The sequence below is a fragment of the Rhineura floridana genome, chromosome 2 (assembly GCF_030035675.1).
Source record: "Rhineura floridana isolate rRhiFlo1 chromosome 2, rRhiFlo1.hap2, whole genome shotgun sequence".
In the NCBI taxonomy this organism is placed as follows: Eukaryota; Metazoa; Chordata; class Lepidosauria; order Squamata; family Rhineuridae; genus Rhineura; species Rhineura floridana.
Genome location: NC_084481.1, coordinates 106,144,207 through 106,163,538, shown reverse-complemented (window position 1 = coordinate 106,163,538; position 19,332 = coordinate 106,144,207). Strand labels below are relative to the sequence as shown.

Genomic DNA, 19,332 nt, shown 5'->3' with positions numbered 1-19,332 from the left:
ATGCCGCTGAAAGACACCCTTATGAATCTATATAATCACAATCGTGAGACTAAACAGAACGCCTCTGGCCGGTCTGTGTCCAATCCCAGGATTATTTCGAGTACCACTCCAGCTGAGAATGTATTGGTCTACAAAACATGGTTTCCAAGAGTAAACCAACATAGTGGTATGGCCAGGAAGAACTATTCTCCCCCGAAACATCACCCAACCTCTTTGTTGGGTCAGCGAGCGCTAAGCCCAGGGATAACAGTAATACAACCGCTAGAAGGAACAAAGCTACCAATGCCTCCTCAACCACCTCTGTTTATGAGAAAGGAGGACACACAACATCCCACAACCTATTACGATTATGTGCCTTCAGACCATAGCCTGGGAGTTTAGAATGTGGCTTGGGCATTCATACTAGCATCTCTTCTTACCTCAAGATTAGACATGAACTTCAACATTTATACTACTAGAAAAGGACTTAGGTAGCATTTCAAATGTAGACTTAACACAAAATTCTCATCTTAATTTGTATCCTGAGCTAGGATTTGAGCTTCATTTGCACACAGTACAATCTAGCAACATGCTTAGATTTCTTGCTAAAAATAGACTCGTTTGGAAGTGATGATGGAGATGTCTACAGGTACCATATGGCTATGCACCTCAAGAAGTGTAATCTAAACAGGAAGCCAAGGGTCTGAGGGAACATGAGGAAACCCATTATTTTCTGGGTGGGAAGGGGCCACCACAGAAGCACAGCAGCATCTGCTGAAAGCCCAGAAGCCAGAAAGTCTCCTTGTACTTCTCACCCCTGCAACATTGCCGCCCATGGCCTCCTTTCCTCTCCCTTCTACAGCTTGACTTTTTAGTGCACGCGCATTTACTTAGTATCTGGAATGGCTTTGGAAGATTTATTTCAAATTCTATTAACATTTTTCTGGCTGCAGTTCTCAGGAGTGTTTTAATGTAGGAACCTAACCGCTTTTAGACAAAGTTATCATTAGCAATATTTTGTGAGCTAGCAACTACAATAACTTCCAGCAGTGAGTCTATAAGCTTCTATCCCACAAGGTTTTTGCCTTGAAAGCCCTGATGATTCCTTACCAGTTCACAGAGTGCTTAACATTAATTGTAGATGAAACCCTATCTTATGAAGTCAGGGCACACATATCCCTAAATCTGGTTAAAGGGCAGAAGCAGAGCATAATTCAAGCTTTGCTTGCTTTGTAATGCATTTTCACTTCACAAGACAGAATGTAAAAGGGAAAGAATGTAAATATGCAGGCTTTGAGTCATACTTGTATGTCACAGATCAAAATCATGGTTGTGCTCTGACCCTAAAATGCAGCACAGTTTTTGAAAGTGGAAGGTGGCAAGCAATACTCAAGCTTCTTGTGTATGACAGAAGGCTTAATGATCAAATCCTAGAGATACCCAATTGCCACATCACTCATGATCTATTCAGGGAATCACATTAAGACAATTTTAAGAGAGTTGTCTCGCCATGACCTTAAACAAACAAAAGAGGATAAATGAGCTGCAGAACGTCCTCCCATTCAGAAATATCAGCCATCTACAATTTGTGGGGAGGCGGCAGAGGTCCAAAAATATTGGCTTTTCTTATGTCAGATAGTATTGTTCTCACTAGTAACTCACACTCACATCCATGTGTCCCACAGATTCCTCTGGCATGTGCAGAAGGTTACAGGGAAATGCAGACATTTCTCTCATTTGTGCTGGGTTGGAGGGAAGCAAAAAGAGAGCAGGAATTTTTCCTGCTATGTTTTACCTTTTCTAAACTGCAGCATAAGAGAAGCAATTGGAGACTGCTGGGAGTCCTTCCTGCCATAGGCACTTGCCTCTGGCAAGCAGAACTGTGAATGTCTAGGGAAGTGTGTGTTGTAAATATAAAGTAGTAGTAGTAATTTTTAATCAGCAATACCAAGAGGGGGGATCTACAGCAGTTCCCCCAGCCCTTATGTTATGTACACTTTCAGGATTCAGTTCCCTGGTTTAGTCTCCAAGGTTTGTTGCACAGTGTTTCAAAACACCTATTTTATAATTCACCCAGGAAGTTACTTCTGAAAAGGAGCTTCCAGGAATCATAGAAATCTGCTAATACCTATCTAAGACCAAAGCTTCATTGGGCTTTTCTTCCACATACCTGATGATTCCCTTGTTGCCTGACAAAGACAGGTGGCCATTTGCTTGGACTTCGGAAATTGCCCAACTCAGTGTTTTATTACTGAGCAAATATATCACGGGAAATTACCCCAGAGTGGCTTCATATTAAACCAGGTTTATCTAAGGGTGGATTTATTACAACATTGTATTCTTTTTGGTTCCATGTTCAAACGTGTTTTTTTTATTTACCCAGGGATTTAAATATTCTTGTATTTTCAGCTAGTTGGAAATAGTTTTATTCCTCTCAATTTTATTATATTGTTGTTTAATGCTTTATGTTGTTTTAATATTGCACTGTAGCCTTTAAGTTCTCATATGTATCACTGTGAAATCCATTTTTGGATGACGTTTTACAATTTTTTAAAATAAAGCAAATGAACCATTCATACCACTCTCTAACTGAGATAGGAGGTACACCCACCTCCAGACCAGGTTCCAAGGTTCTATCTCTCTTTAACAGAGTATTACTTCCAGTCTTCCTGGCCTGGACCACAGTTCTTGCATTATTTTTTGTGGAAAGTTGTACCTGCATGTAAAAATGGTACAGTAGGGCAAACATCCCTTCCACCATCATTCTCAAGGTGAGGAAAATGATGCCTGCTCTATTTAAAGCAGTATGGCATGTACACGGCTTTCCTCAAGACATCCCTTTCAGATGTTAAAATGTACGTTATTAGTTGGCCACAGCTGCAGGTAGGTGGTGGCAGTTATATGATGCATTATATGCCCAACAGAAGGCAATATTTGCTCTTTTATTTTCTTTTAAGTAGGGCAGAGAAAATTCTGTACTGACCTTCACCTTCGGACAGAGCTGCACAAGGAAAAGAAAGGGTTCCCAACTTCATATTTTCATTATAAGGTAAGTATAGGAGCAGGAAGGTCATTTGCAAGGGAGCATGACAGGGTAGTTGTTTAATTCTATCCCAAGCAAGTTTCCCACTTCCAAGTATCTTCTGACAGTTTTTGTTTATACTTTTCCCTCCAGCCTGGTTCTGGAGTTGAAAGTAAGCCCATTTGGGGTGGAAGCTGATCAGGAGGCACTGGCAATGAAGAAGTGGCAGGAAGGGTTAAGCAACTCTATCTACTCCCACCCCATCCAAATGCCACTTCTACACCTGCATTAGCTCAGGAAATGTGGGTTTGGAAAGATGAGTTCACCAAGGAATGTATACACAGTGACAATACAAAGTGTTTAATAGCTTTGTTAGTGATTGCAACAGAACCAGCCATCTGTCCATAATTTCCCCTCACCCCAACGCAAATTGCATCCTATCCCTTTACTCTGTATTTCTTCCTCCCCTCATCCATCAAACCCACTAGCTTCCCCAGATGGACACAGGAGTGCTCAGACATCAAGGAAGATGCAAAACTGCAAGAGGGAAAGGGGAAGGAAGGAAGAAAGAAATTTCACAAGTGTTGCAGCAGCATAAAATTGTGGAAATAAGCCTTTAGCCATGAATCTTACCGGTACGCCTAGATTTTCACACTAGCAAAACACACCAGAAATAACCATTAAGATACAAATCTCTGTTATATCACTTCTAAAAAATGAACATGTTGACAAAATTGAGCTGTAAGCTATGCATATCAAACATGAAAGCAGCTAACATTCATGTAGCTACCAGTGCTTTTCATTTTTTGCACAAGAACAACAAACCTTGTTAATATAAGTTTCATTAACTTCAGTTGAACTTGGGTTTGCTTCAATGTACAGTATTGGGCTACAAGCTTACTTTTAGACTAAATAAGCATAAATATTACTTACCAATGGCACGTGCCAATGCTATGACAACCTCCTGGCATGTAGTCTGATCCGAGACGCCGCATACAACCCGCTGGACACCATCCACCCAAACCTTCAGCTCCATCACCAAAACAGTAGAGGATTAGACTTTCTGGATCATTGCAGTATGTCTTCCCTGCAGAAATGTTTTAAAGAAACAGGAATTTTAGTGTGCCGTCTGATTTCACTCACACAAGTTTTTTTTTTTTGCCCCAGATTACTTCAGGAACAAGAATGTTAATTGGCTGAAATTCAAGGAAGTATGAGATGTTTATATCTCTCTTCTTTCCATCCCTCCAATTTCTAGTATGTTTACTCCTGTAGTTGATTCTTAGCAGAAGGTTTTGGCTCAAAAATAAATGTTAAACAAAGATTCTGTTTTCTTTTTTAGTTTCACAGCTTTCTATATCTTGTGTCCATCTCTCCAAAATGAAGGGTTATAATTATAACAATTCAGAATACAGCAATGAGAGTTCACCATTCTAAATAGGTCAGCAACACAGCCACCCACTAGCCATGAAGCAACATTCAGTAAGCAATAAATTTATAGCTAACTACAATTACCCCGTCCTTGTTCATGCTTGACTTCTCAAAGACAGACTGGACTGGGTTGATTGAATCAATGAAGAATAACAAGAGTTTAAAGCATGGTTCTGTTTCATAACCACTCAGTCAATCCAGTAATGAGCATAACACCTTGCCTGAATGTAGCTAACCAGCATGCAAGAAGTGAAATGAGATCAGAAACTACTCAGTTGAAAACTGTGCTGGCCATAAAAAGGTAGAACTGCTGCCACAGCATCTGTAAGTAGCCATACAAATATATATATATAGTGATTTTACTTTCTATTTGCTGTTGGGTAATATTCAGGTATATAAAGTCTGCAAATCACATGACAGTCATCCAATACATAGCATATAAAATGCTGAAGTCATGCAGCTTGAATCATATGATACCGAATAAATATTTGCATTAGGCTATGCACCAGTAATTGACTGAAACAAGTTCTTGGAGATAATGTGTTTAGCCTAACTAGCTAAGAGATTAGTGAAGTTGCTTTGCCCTTTTCAAAAATTGCCTGACTGAAATGATATGCTGCGCATACATTAAACAACTCTTGTTCTTTCCACCCTCTTACTTCATCAACATGTTCCTTTTAAGAATTATCCAACATGTATCAACAGAAGCACTTAGAGAAACATAGTTGATTCAGTTTATCAGGATTCCAGAGAAATCAGAAGATAACCAGATTTATCATTGTTATCCTGACATGAAGCTATAATGGAAGCAAGCATTAAGATTTGGATAATTCAGAGAACTGTCTACTCTATACAAAAAGCATTTTGGGGATTGTCTATTTAATATATCTTTTCCTCATTTTTAGTTGTGTGCAACAGACTTTAATAACACAGCTGGCAATGCTTCAGCAGCTATGAACCAGAGAACAAGAATTCTGCTAGTCAAATATTAAACAATGTTAATCTGGTGTGAATCAGCTGCCTACCAAAACTATGAAAAGAATGAAGTGTTGGAACATACTGGCTGGGTATCAGCCTGTTGGATTCCAGTCCTCCTTAGAAAACCACCTTTGGCTGACAATGCCACACCTGAAAAATGTTCTTTTCTCATAGCCAGAGTAAGGTGCAAAAGTACATTACCCGGAAGAGGAGAAGAAAAAAGAAAACACACACACAAAAAATATAGCTACAACATATAAAAAAAAGGTTAGTTCTGACATTGTTGGTTGTGTGTTTCAGATTTCTCAAGTCACACCTAAGATTAACCACTTACGACGTGTTGCACAGGAGAATGGTAGAACATAAGCATAGCAGGACCAACCTCCTCCCCTTTTTTGGTACATTACAAGCTTAAAAAACAGCCCCCCTGACACTTACATAACACAGTCCCATTTTGTACATAACATCATCTTGAGTTAATTAAATAAAAGTTGCTATTTTAATTCTAAAATTACGCCATAACCCATGCTGGGGCTCTTCTCTTGCCTAGGCACAAGGAACTGTGGGACTGGCAATTATTGAAAGCATGTCACCTTTTGCTGCATGTGGCAGAAAGGATGGTTCTCCCCATCCCCAAAAGCCCAGGTACCAAAGTCAACCAGGTTGGCTGTTGAATCTTACTTCAATGGTAGCGGTAGAACAGTGTCCTCTACCATACCTAGTAAAGGCAGAAATCTAATTTAGGGGGCAAAGGGTAGTTTGCATGGCACACACAATGTTGTCCTCCCAACACCTCATTCCAGTTCCCCAGCGTGTTGCCTGAAACAAATGCTTCACTCTACCTAATGAGAGGCCTGGCCCTCAAGCCAGGATTCAGTGCACTCAGATGCATAACAACTAACCTTCACCCACCCTATCAGGGTCCGGCTGGGCCAACTGCTTCTAGCATAACAAGCATGAGACGGAGCCCTCATCTTACCCACCCCATCAGGAGCAGGTAGGGCCAGCAGATCCAAGGCATGATCAGGGCTGGTGCTATCATTAGGCCAACTAGGCAGCGGCCTACGGCGCAGACATCAGAGGGGCTCAGTACTAACCTTTGAGGGGCATAGTTTTATACAGATTAGTTTTTTTTAAATGGTGCATCAACCCTACAAGAAACAGGTTCAAAAAACTGGAAGAACGTTGGAGCAATACTCTCTTCACATGAGAGGAATACTGACCATTTAGAAAACTATCAGACCTGGAGAGAACTTGAATTGCACTTATCTAAAGGAAAAACAATTGATGATATTAACCAGCCGAAAATTAGGCAAGAAAAACAATATTAGCGACAAATCTTGGAACGCTTGATTGCTTTGGTCAGAGTTCTTGGCATGCAAAACTTGGCATTCCGTGGTACAACTGAACAGTTGTACAGTGCTAGCAATGGAAATTTTTTGAAGTTTGTAGAATGTCTAGCCCTTTTTGATCCTATCATGAATGAACATTTGCGCAGAGTTAAAGATCAAGAAACAATGGTTCACTACCTAGGAAAAGATATCCAAAATGAGCTTATACAGCTTCTAGCAGGTGCTATAAACTTTTAGCACATGCAAACTCAGCCAAATACCACTCAATTATTCTGGATTGCACACCTGATGTTAGTCATACTGAACAAATGACAATGATTGTACATTATGTTGATGTAATCAAACCATCAGATAATGAGATGTCTGAGCCTGAGGTTATCATAAGAGAACATTTCTTGGGATTTGTTCCACTAAAGGAGACTACAGGTGCCTTTATGACAGAGACTTTTCTTGGACAGCTTGAGCAAATGGGATTACCAATTGAGAATCTGCATGGTCAAGGTTATGATAATGGGAGTAACATGAAAGGCAAAGAAAATGGCATACAAAAGCGAGTCCTGGACATAAACCCACATGCCTTTTTTGTGCCCTGCAATGCACACTTTTTAAACTTGGTAGTCAATGATGCCACTAAGTGTTGTCTGGAAGCAACTAGTTTCTTCAGTTTGGTTGAACAGCTCTATAATTATTTCTCTGCATCAACTCAGCGTTGGCAAATTCTAACTAGCCATGTATCAGACTTGGGCATAACCGTTAAGCCATTGAGCAAAACAAGATGGGAGAATCGGATTGATGCTTTGAAACCACTGAGATATCATCTTGGTAGTATATATGATGCTTTACTAGAGATCTTTGATGACACAAGCCTAAGGTTTATCTGGAAATACTTCCCGAATTCAAACTAATGCCTTTGCTGATGCAATTTGTAAGTTCAAGTTTGTGGTATCCCTTGTTACATGGTACAACATCCTTTTTGAAGTCAATCTTACAAAGCAAGCTACTACAAAATAAGGAAGCTGATTTAAATTCAGCTACAAGCCAATTGCAAGTGACCAAGAATTACCTTGTGGGCTGCAGGTGTGATGAGAGTTTTCAACAAGTTTTGATAAATAGTTCTGAGATTGCAAAGGAGCTAGAAATACTACCAAACTTTGAGACAGAACAGGTTAGAAAAAGGAGAAAGAAATGGCAGTTTGAGTATGAGGCCCAAGAAGAGGCACCGCAAGATCCAAAGCAGAAATTCAAAGTAGGTTTCTAATATGCTGTGTTAGACATGGCCATACAATCTGTTGAAGAGAGATTCCAACAGCTACAACAATATAATTCCCTATTTGGCTTCCTGTATGATATATATAGTATCAACAAAAAATCTACTGAAGATGTACTTAAGGCCTGCAAGAATTTGGAAAAATCATTGATGCACAATGGAAACAAAGATATTGATGCTGAAGATCTGTGCTGTGAACTTATAGCAATAGCTTGAAGATTTCCAAAGTCTATGCTGCCACAAGGAGTACTTCTCTTCATACTACAACAAAAACTCCTGGATAATGTGCCTAATGTTTCTATTGCTCTAAGGATCCTTCTCACACTTCCAGTGTCAGTGGCAAGTGGTGAACGCAGTTTCTCAAAGCTCAAACATATAAAAACTTACATACGCTCAACGATGTTGCAAAAGAGACTAGTTGGCTTGGCAACTATATCAATTGAACATGCCCAAGCATCAGCACTTGACCTGAAGGAATTGGTGACAAAATGTGCAAAGGAAAAGGCATGCAAAGTGAGATTTTGATGTGCCTGAAATTGAAACTTTTAAGAGACTTAAATTTTAACATCACAATTCACAAGATTATTCAAAATGATTTGTGTGCTAAAACATTTTCTTTTGTATTTGAGAAAGATAATCAAATATTGTTTTATTACTTATTATTGCAATTTAAAATAAATTTAGCAGTTTCAAGTTTTGTGCTTTTCATTTTTTCTACAAGCCATCTGTTTTTGAAAATTGAAGTTAGCAATTTTTTTTGAGGGGTGCAAGTAGTTAGCCTTGCCTAGGGTGCGAAAAAGCCTGGCACTGGCACTGGGCATGATACACCTCTGCGTCCCAGTGGTTCGTCCCTCCACTGCAGGAGGAAAGAGCATGTGCTCAGCACCTGCCACCATTGCCAAACGAAAAACCTTAAAATTTACATTCCATCCACATGGGCAACAAATTGCTAGAGATTTTCAAATGAAGTATGAAGTAGGCAGATGTTCCTGAGTACCAATTTTCCATCAATATGTAAACTAAACATTTCAGGAATGTTTTATATAAAAAGTGTATTGCTTATACTCAGTAACTATGGACAGAAAAGTTTCCAGTGTAAACACATCCTCCTCCAACATTTCACAGATGAGAACAGGAACACTTCTGTACATTAAAGGGTAGCGCTAGGGGCAAAGTCCAGCAGCATAGCCGGCAGGCAAATGTTGGGGTTGGCTAGAGTCAAATGTGCCATAAGAACAAATTGGGAACCAAAAAGTACATTCTAATTCCAGATGACAAAATCAGCAAGGCAAGCCACATACTAGAAGGCAAGGCAAAACACACATGCAAACTATATTGCATTTACACGATTTAGAGAGGACACTGGTCCCATTTTACAAGCTGAGACAACAAGCAATTTGTCACTCAGTAACTCCATAGCAGAGAACTCTGAAGACAGATTAATAGGGAAGAGTATACCTGAACATATATGGAATGCTTTCCCCCTGAGCACCTATAGCCTCATCCACATCTTGGAATTAGGGAGCAAGATACACAAACTGACAGAAAATCTCCCAAAGATCTAAAAACAATAGTACATCCCTTCACAAATGAAGCACTGTTGTTGGCAACAATAACCCAAGAACACATACATGCTTTTACTCACCTCTAAGCAATCAGTTCTGAATTTCCCACCCTCACTTTCTCCCAGCAACTTTTATCAAAAACAAGCACCCCTTAAAAAAAGTCCTATATTGTGGAAAGTACCCCTGATCATCTGCAGAGTGCATTTCTGTCATCACCTCTGCATACACTTGGAATCCAAGAGTAGGTTACCTCCATCCATTCTGATTGGTTCATCTATCCGTTAACATTTTTATCAGGAGATTCAGCCTGCAATGCCACCAATATGCGGATAACACGCAGATCTATCTCTCATTTAAATCTTCACTGCTGCTGGCTGTAGAAACCCTATCCAAGTGCCTGGAATTGGTGAGTGACTGGATGGGAAGGAATAAGCTAAAGCTGAACCCTGACAAAACTGAGGTACTGTTGGTGGGAGACAAGGGAAGATTGGGGGATACTGACCTGGTGCTCAATGGGGTACAATTGCCCCTGAAAGACCAGGTCCGCAGTCTGGGGGTCATCCTCGACTCCAGCTGTCCATGGAGGCTCAGGTTTTCGCTGTGAGCTGGGCGGCACTATATCAACTCCATCTGATACGGAGGATACGCCCCAACCTTCCCAACCATCTGCTCCCTTCGGTGGTACATGCCCTGGTCTCTTCTCGCCTAGACTATTGTAACGTGCTTTATATGGGGCTACCTTTGAAAATGGTCCCGAAACTGCAACTGGTACAGAATATGGCGGCTTGCCTTATTAAAGGCAGCCGCTGCCGAGATCATATCACTCCAGTGCTGAAGGAGTTGCACTGGCTACTGGTAGTTTTCTGGGCCCAATTCAAGGTATTGGCTTTAACCTTTAAGACCCTATATGGTGCCGGCCCAGTTTACTTAAAGGAACGCCTTCAGCAGCATCATGGGTGCCGCTCAACAAGATCGGCCTTGAAAGGCCTACTCGTTATCCCACCAAAGCAGCTAGACTGGTGAGGACTAGGGTGAGAGCCTTTTCAACTGTAGCCCCCACCTTATGGAATTCTCTACCAAATGACCTCCGCCAGGCCCCCTCTATGATGAGTTTCCACCAGGCTTTGAAGATCTGGCTGTTCAAACAGGCTTTTGAGGTGGGTTAGGTTCTGTAGCTGTTGGTTGTGATTTTAATGTGCTAATGTTTTTACGTTTATTGTCTAATGTAATTTATATTTTTGGCTGTACGTCACCCAGAGTGGCTGGACAACCTCCCAGATGGGCGACTAATAAATCCAATAATAATAATAATAATAATAATAATAAACAGTTGCTCTCTTTTATTCTTTGTCCCTCCACCTTTTCCATGTTTCCCTATATCCCAATCTCAGTGGGCCAGGACAACCAAAAATAAGCTGCCAATCAGAAACAAAACAAAACCACCATATATCTTATCAGTATTTAGCACTGTGGCTTTTGGGAGAAAAGGTTAAAGGAAAGAAAAAGAGCATTTGCATATAAAAGAATACATTTTATGTCAGCTTCTCTGCTTGCATCAGTGAAAAAAAGTAAAAATAAATATCAGAGCAATACAACTCAGGGGAAGCCAGCAGAAGGAGCTGGTGGGGAGGTCCATGGCATCCATTTGCTGGTTGGGAGCTGCCGGGCTGGCAGGATGTGGGAGCTGAGTCAGCTGGGAGCTGCATGCATGTATGGAAAAGAAAAAGGCAGCTCTTATGAATAACCCTACAGGAGAGGAAGTACTCTCCGTTGATCCCATTATACTTATTTTCTTAGACTGAACTTTTTCTCAGTGTAATTTTGGCCCAGATTGGGACCTGTAGGACCGCTCCAACAGGAGCTGGATGTTGGGTAAGTCCTCCCTCGGCCCCTCTGGACACCACCCCCCAGAATGCCCCTTTTTCAGGCCTTACACTGGCTTCTGCCAGCACTCCTTATGCTGGGCTGGGCTTCCCCGTTGGATCCCCCAGCAGAGCTGGCAGAGTCCTGGCTCTATGGCTGAGCTGGGGTAAGGGGCTTCTGCCAGCAGACCCTGCCAGTCCAGATGGGGGTCCACCACATCCAACTCCCCTCAGCCTGGCATAAATATGAGTTGGATTGCACCCTAACATTTCCTAATCACTAATGGGGACTTCCATTCAATCTAATTGGCTTTTATGAAGAGCAAGCAATATGATATTGATATTTGGAAGAAGACCATTTATTTCTTCATCTGATTAAAAAATCTAGGAAGCAAATGTGATACAGCTGCTGAAGTTATTGATGCTGTTCTAGAAACAGATGTAACTTGGAAAGATTTCCATCAGTAATATTGAACTAATATTGTTTAACCTACAGCTAGTATAGCACAGTGGGCAGGAGAGCCTGGCTGGGAGTCCAGAGTCTGTGAATTCAAATCCCCGCTTGTGTCTCATGGGTATAAAGGGCCAGCTAAAGATCACCCCCACAGTGAGTGGCTCAGGGGTTACATGCCCTGCCACCTGTGTAGCCGTGGGCAAGGTGCATAGTCCCAAGGAGCCCAGTTGCCCCCCACCTGGCAGTTGCGGACAAGGAAGGGGCTGGCTTGTGCAGCTGTGGCAAGGTGAACAGGCCCTAGCCAGCTGGGGAGGACTAGCCTCAGAGGGAGGCAATGATAAACCCCCTCTGAATACCACTTACCATGAAAACCCTCTTCATAGGGTAGCCGTAAGTCAGGATTGACGTGAAGGCAGTCCATTTCCATTTTTTCATTGTTTGACCTTGGTATATGCTTAGTTATAAATATCGAAAGTAACTTCAGTTAACATTAAGGGCTTGTATCCTGGAATTAAATCCTGAATTACTAGAATGGCAAAGGGATTGATTATTCATAATTTATGTGTTAAAAAGCCAATCCTGGATTAAATTCAGCACACAGTAGCAGCTGGCACAAACACAACTGGCCCAGCATGGCTTGACATGACTAAAGTCATCATGGGCTGACTTACAGACATCTGCCAGGGGCTAAGAGAGTTGTGTGAAGAGTATCTAATCAAATGTGGTGTTATGTAAGCAACATGCTACCAAAAAAAAGTACTGGTTCACATTTTCCCAATCCATCATTTGTCAAACATTTCTTTTTTATACTCAAGTCCTAGTCTTAGAAATGCCTAATTTAGGAGTTTAAGACATTAATATCTCCAGTAATTTTGTTTGTCGTCAGATTATTCAGTGCACTGTCCTCACGGCACTTCACTGATTGGAACTGCCCCAATGGCTTCCTTCAAACAAAGGGAGCTAACTCCCAATGGTCATAAGGCACTTCAGATGTTTCTGCATGAAAAACTGCTTATCTTTCAGAAAACACATCTTTGTATATCTGTCTAATTTATGGGAACAAGCAAGCAACATGTGACATTGGTGAAGAGCCACACAACCTTAATAATTTGCAGATTCTCCAGAAATACAACTTGTAGCTCTTGGGGGAAATGTAGCATTCTTAGCAAAATGGCTTGGCTTAAATTCTATTCCTATAGGAAGAGGAACGAGAAATGTGACAAAATGAAACTCCCAGTTTAAAATTTCTTGGGGTAGTAGACTTAAAATGCTGCCTCTGGCTGCATTAGGCATTGGCATCAGTGGTGCCATAAGCATGCCAACCTGTTAAGAGGTTGACATGATATTGTAGCTTTCAGGTGCTATAATTTAGGTTTGGCTGTAAATCCTGACATGTCTGACTTGTTAACTGTGCTTATTTTTGTCTACAGCTGAGGTCTAAATGTATGGATGCAGTGAGCCACTTCCTGAGAGATAGATAGAGGCAACTCAAGGAGGATGGATGTGCGGGGTACTTACGAATCTCTCCAATCTCCTCTGCTTCACAGAGCTTTCATTTGGGTGTATAATTAAGCAATAAATAGGAAGTACAAGCTGGAATATTGGCTGGAGACCACCACAAAGGTATTTATGTTTTGCTATCAAATTAGAACTTATGCATTTTTAAATTTTCTTTTAGTCCTACTATATAAATTGTAGTGTGCAAAAAACTTTTTAAAGCTGCACATGGTGTAGTAAGAAGCAACACTGGACGATGGTTAGAGTGTAAGTGGCAAAAGATGCGCTGCCAGGCTTATCGGGCATGAGTAAAGCATCATAACCATGCCTACTGTGTGGCAGTGAGGGTGGCGAAGAAGGCCCACTTCTCTGCCTCCATCGCATCCTCAAATAGCCGTACGGTGGAGCTTTTCCGTATTGTCAGGGATCTGTTGACATCAGCTCAAGGAAATGGAGCCTTAGACCCTTCTGAGGTCCACTGTGATTTGTCTGAAAGGCACGAGGTAAAGTTGCTCACCTCCATAGCAGTCTTGTTGCCCCATCCACATCTACTGTAATCCCCAATGAGGTGTCCAGTGCAACGTCTGCTGCACCTTCTTGGGAATGGTTTCAGTTGATGCGGCCTGATGATGTAGACAAGGTGTTTGCGATGATGCGGCCAGCAACGTGTCCTCTCGACCCTTGCAATTCTTGGCTTATTAAAGCTTGCTGAGGGGGTTTGACCAAGTGGATCCAGGGTGTGGTCAATGAATCATTGCAAGAGGGAATGGTTCCAGCCACCCTGAAAGAAGCAGTGATCCAACTGCTCCTGAAAAAGCCTACCCTGGACCCATTGGTCTGTGACAATTACCGACCGGTCACAAATACCCCCTTTTTGGGGACAGTGATTGAGAGGGTTGTGGCACAGCAATTGCGAGTACTCTTGGATGAAACAGATTATCTTGACCCATTCCAGTCTGCATTCAGGCCTGGTTATGGGACTGAATCGGCCTTGGTAGCCCTGATGGATGACCTTTATCAGGAGAATGACAAGGGGAGGGCAACCCTGTTACTCTTACTTGATCTCCCAGCGGCTTTTGATACTATTGACCATGGTATCCTTCTGAGCAGACTTGGTGAGATGGGTATCAGAGGCACTGTTTTACAGTGGTTCCAATCCTGTCTCCAGGGTCGTTTTCAGAGAATAGCACTGGGTGATTGTCTTTCGACCCCCTGGCAATTGTGCTGTGGGGTGCCGCAGGGTACCATCTTGTCCCCCATGCTGTTTAACATCTATATGAAGCCCTTGGTCATCAGGAGATTTGGGGCAAGGTGTCAGCAGTACACTGATGATACCCAGCTCTACTTATCAGTAACATCTGAATCAGGAGAGGCCGTGCAAGCCCTGGACCACTGCCTGGACTCGGTGGTGAGCTGGATGAGGGCCAATAAACTGAGTCTGAATCCTAGTAAGATGGAGGCACTGTGGGTTGGTGGTTCCCAAGTTCAGATAATTGGTCAGTTGCCTGCTTTGGATGGGGTCATACTCGCTCTGAAAGAGCAACTCCATAGTCTGGGGATGCTCCTAGATCCATCTTTGTCACTATAGGCCCAGGTGACCTCAGTGGCTAGGAGTGCCTTTTACCAGCTTCGGCTGGTAAAACAGCTGTGGCTATTTCTGGACAGGGATAGACTGACCACTATTGTCCATGTACTGGTAACCTCCAGGCTAGATTACTGTAAAGCGCTCAATGTGGGGTGGGGCCCTTGAGGTTGGTCCAGAAGCTGCACCTGGTGCAAAATGCAGTGACAAGATTGCTCACTGGGGCAGGGTATCGCCAACATGTCACCCCGCTGCTGAAAGGATTGCTGCCCATTTGCTACCGGGCCAAGTTCAAGGTTCTAGTTTTGGTTTACAAAGCCCTATACAGCTTGGGACCAGGATACCTGAAAGACCGCCTTATCCCTTATATACCCAGCCGATCACTGCGCTCTGCAGGTGAGGGCCTCCTGCAGATACCATCTTATCAGAAGGTCCGTTCTGTACAACATAGGAAATGGACTTAGTGTGGCGGCACCTACCCTGTGGAACTCCCTACCCTTAAATATTAGACAGGCACCATCTCTGTTATCTTTTCGGCACCTATTGAAGACCTTCCTCTTTCAACAAGTCTTTTAAGTTGAGACCCTATCCCAGTCTGCTTCTGTGTTGGAATTGCTTTTCGATATGCTTTTAAACCTTTTTGTTTAAACATATATTTTAACCTTTTTTAAAAAAGTCTTCAAAGCTTTTAAAAAAATGTTTTTAAAGTTGTTTTGTTTTAACATATTTTAATGTCTGTTTTTATGATGTTTTAAAGTGTTTTTAGTGCTTTTGTTTACCGCCCTGGGCTGCTGATGGGAGGAAGGGCAGGAAATAAATAAATAAATAAATAAGCATGTCTTTAAAAGACTAGACAATTGCAAATGCATTTAAAAAACAAATACAACTTCCTGAAGGAGGGAGGAAGCAGCTATCCAATAGCAACACTCAAGTCTGGGATTCAAAGTAGCACATAACCATAATGTTGCTTGCTTGCTAAATCAAAATAGGGATACACCTTGAAACGCAGCTGGTTCCTTAGCGGTTCTGTAAGCATACCATCTTCAGAAGTGTTATCAAGGTTAGTTCTACAATAGCATTGTCACAGAAAGAAAGGGCTAAGTGGCAATCTGAGACTATTTGGTCTTCTTTAGCAAGGACAAAGGCAGCTAGTTTTCCACCAATTCCTCTCTCCCTCTCTCATGGATAATCTTAGTGGTACTAATCCCTTCTTTGTACTGGTAAGCAAGATTTCCCAAGGGTGTGACATCTTCAAATAAACTGATATGAATAGCCTGATGCATTCAGATAGCTATCTGATGGCAATTCCCATGCTCTCCTTCACATTCTTGATTGGCATGTTGTTGTTATGTGCCTCCAAGTCGACTACGACTTATGGCGACCCTATGAATCAGCGACCTCCAAGAGCATCTGTCATGAGCCACCCTGTTCAGATCTTGTAAGCAGATTGGCACAGTATCTTGTAAATCAAGGATACTTCTTGCACACTTCAGTCACTCTAGTTAAGTGCCCAGTTTTTCACAGGCACTTGCAGAGTTGGGGGTGTGGGAGAGAGGCATCTCCTAAAGGCCCACCATCATCATTATGGCATGCACATTCAACATTACAACCTGACAGTGAGCCCCCTTTTAGCACAGTATAAACATTTTCCACACACACACAAAAAGAATCCACAAACTGTGTAAACCATATGCTTCTCAATAAAGTTGAGCCAGGCACATTTCATACCAGTCCCCAGTCAGCCTATATCAGAATTAGCAGTGTAACTATTTACATGAGCACATGTACAGCTAATTGTGTGTGAAAACTTGTGCAACATGGATGACCTCTGCTCTGAAGAATCAGCATCAACCTTTAAAAAAAAACAGATGCTGGGAATGTCACATTTCAACTGGACTAACTAACAAAACCATCATTTGGAAATGTAGTGCAGCATCATATGGTCTCTCCTGCAAAACCCTGCATCCCTTCCATGGTTTGCTGTAAGTCGTCATTTAATATTATTTAGACTTCAAATCATAGTTCTGCTGCAATCCTAGCTAGTTCTAGGACTAGCCACACTAATGTGCGAAAGGCATGGGGAGGAGGCAGCATGAAACTCCTCATTCCCCCTCTCCAGACTGATTTGAAGATTTGCAATGATGTGTCTGAACCAGAGATAACTATCAGTCTGTATTGGCTGAAATTAAAGCCCTTTTCAAGACATCGATAAAGCATTGATAAACAATGAAAGGAAAGAGTAGGATTGCACCCACTATTCCCATACCCACTATTCCACATGTTGGAATAGCTCTGCTGAACAAAGCCTTCTTTCCTTGCAACTGAGGAACCTGCATGGTGTATATGTGTAGGCCCTATATTCATTGACTGCACACACTTTAATAGTGTCTGGAAAGGGTTTAACTGCATAGTCATGGCAACTGGTAGGTGAACACACATATTTAGGATAGTAATTGTTGTTCTTGTTATCTGCCTTCCTCAAAATTAAGACACACAAAATTCTCCAGCAAAGGAAAATCAGCTTAAGAAAACCAACTTTGATTTAACGAAGCAAAGCCAACTAGATAGATAGAAATGATGTTGTAACACTATAATTGAAAACAAAAGGATTCCTAATTATTTTTGTAGTGATAAGACTGATGATTCCATATCCATCAAACATATATATATATTTTGGGGGGCAGGAACACCACAGTCTGGGGTCAATTGTTGTTGTTATATGCCTTCAAGTCAATTATGGCTTATAGACATCCTATGAATCAGTGACCTCCAATAGCATCTATTATAAACCACCCTGTTCAGGATCTTGTAAGTTCAGGTCTGTGGCTTCCTTTATGGAATCAATCCATCTCTTGTTTGGTCTTCCACCTTTTCTACTCCCTTCTGTTTTTCCCAGCATTAGTGTCTTTTCTAGTGAATCATGTAACTTCAGCTTCATTTTAGCGTCTAATGATAGTTCTGGTTTAATTTGTTCTAACACCCAATTATTTGTCTTTTTTGCAGTCCACGGTATGCACAAAGCTCTCCTCCACCACTACATTTCAAATGAGTTGATTTTTCTCTTATCAGCTTTTTTCACTGTCCAATTTTCACATCCATACATAGAGATCGGGAATACCATGGTCTGAATGATCCTGACTTTAGTAATCAGTGATACATCTTTGCATTTGAGGACCTTTTCTAGCTCTCTCATAGCTACCCTCCCAGTCCTAGCCTTCTGATTTCTTGACTATTGTCCCTATTTTGGTTAAGGACTGTGCCAAGGTATTGATAATCCTTGACAAGTTCAATGTCCTCATTTTCAACTTTAAAGTTACATAAATCTTCTGTTGTCATTACTTTAGTCTTCTTGACTAGCTGTCAACTAGCTGTTGCTGCTGTGCTATTTGGAAGTTTGTGTGGCTGTATGAATGAGTGTGTGATTGTGTATAAAGCATGTGCTTTGTTATTTATTTTATTTTTATTAGGTGCCTGGGCGAGAGGATAGTGTGCTGGGAGGGAGGACCAGAGGGGGCCCCAATCAGTGCAGTGACGGGTAATGGGAGGTATAGCGCTGTGAGGAAGACATGCCAGTTAAGGGGAACTCGACCCAGACAACTGGTGGCTGTGCCGTGTTCCGGTCCTCCTCACACCCACAGGATTGCTGGTAGTCTTATCAGCCAACCCTCGGATCTCCAGTTGCTGCTTCTTAATGCCAGATCGGTAAATAATAAAACCTCCCTCATCCATGATTTAATTATGGATGAGGCGGCCGATCTGGCATGTATTACCGAAACCTGGGTGAGCGATCTGGGAGGTATTAATCTCTCCCAGTTGTGCCCACCTGGATATTCGGTCCAGCATCTGGGTAGATCCGAGGGTCGGGGAGGGGGAATCGCTGTGGTCTATAAAAGTTCCATTCCTCTCGTTAGGCACCCTATCCAGGTGGCTAATGGCCTGGAGTGTCTGCACATTGCGTTGGGTCAGCGAGACAGACTGGGAATACTGTTGGTGTACCGTCCACCCTGCTGCCCAACAGCTTCCCTAACTGAGCTGACGGAGGTGGTCTCGGATTTGGTGTTGCGATCCCCCAAGCTTTTGGTATTGGGGGATCTCAACATCCATGCCGAGGCCGCTTTGTCTGGAGCGGCTCAGGACTTCATGACCTCCATGACAGCCATGGGGCTGTCTCAATTTGTTACTGGCCCTACGCATGTGTCAGGACATACTCTAGACTTGATTTTTGCCACTGGGTTAGGGGATGGTGATCTGGGAGTGAGGAATCTTACATCTATTCCTTTGTCATGGACAGATCACTGCCTATTGAGATTTAGACTCACATTGTCTTCTCCCCTCTGCAAGGG

The 19,332-nt window shown here is 42.1% G+C and overlaps 1 protein-coding gene across 3 annotated transcripts in view; it reads right to left on the bottom strand.

Annotated features, from left to right (window-relative positions):
• RASSF7 (Ras association domain family member 7) overlaps window positions 1-19,332 on the bottom strand; it is a 139,923-nt gene that overhangs the window by 15,236 nt on the left and 105,355 nt on the right. For all 3 annotated transcript variants that reach the window (XM_061609996.1, XM_061609995.1, XM_061609997.1), the window contains exon 2: window positions 3,935-4,088. In XM_061609996.1, coding sequence (XP_061465980.1) covers window positions 3,935-4,037 — 103 coding nt within the window. In that variant the 5' untranslated portion in view covers window positions 4,038-4,088. The remainder of the gene's footprint in view (window positions 1-3,934; window positions 4,089-19,332) is intronic.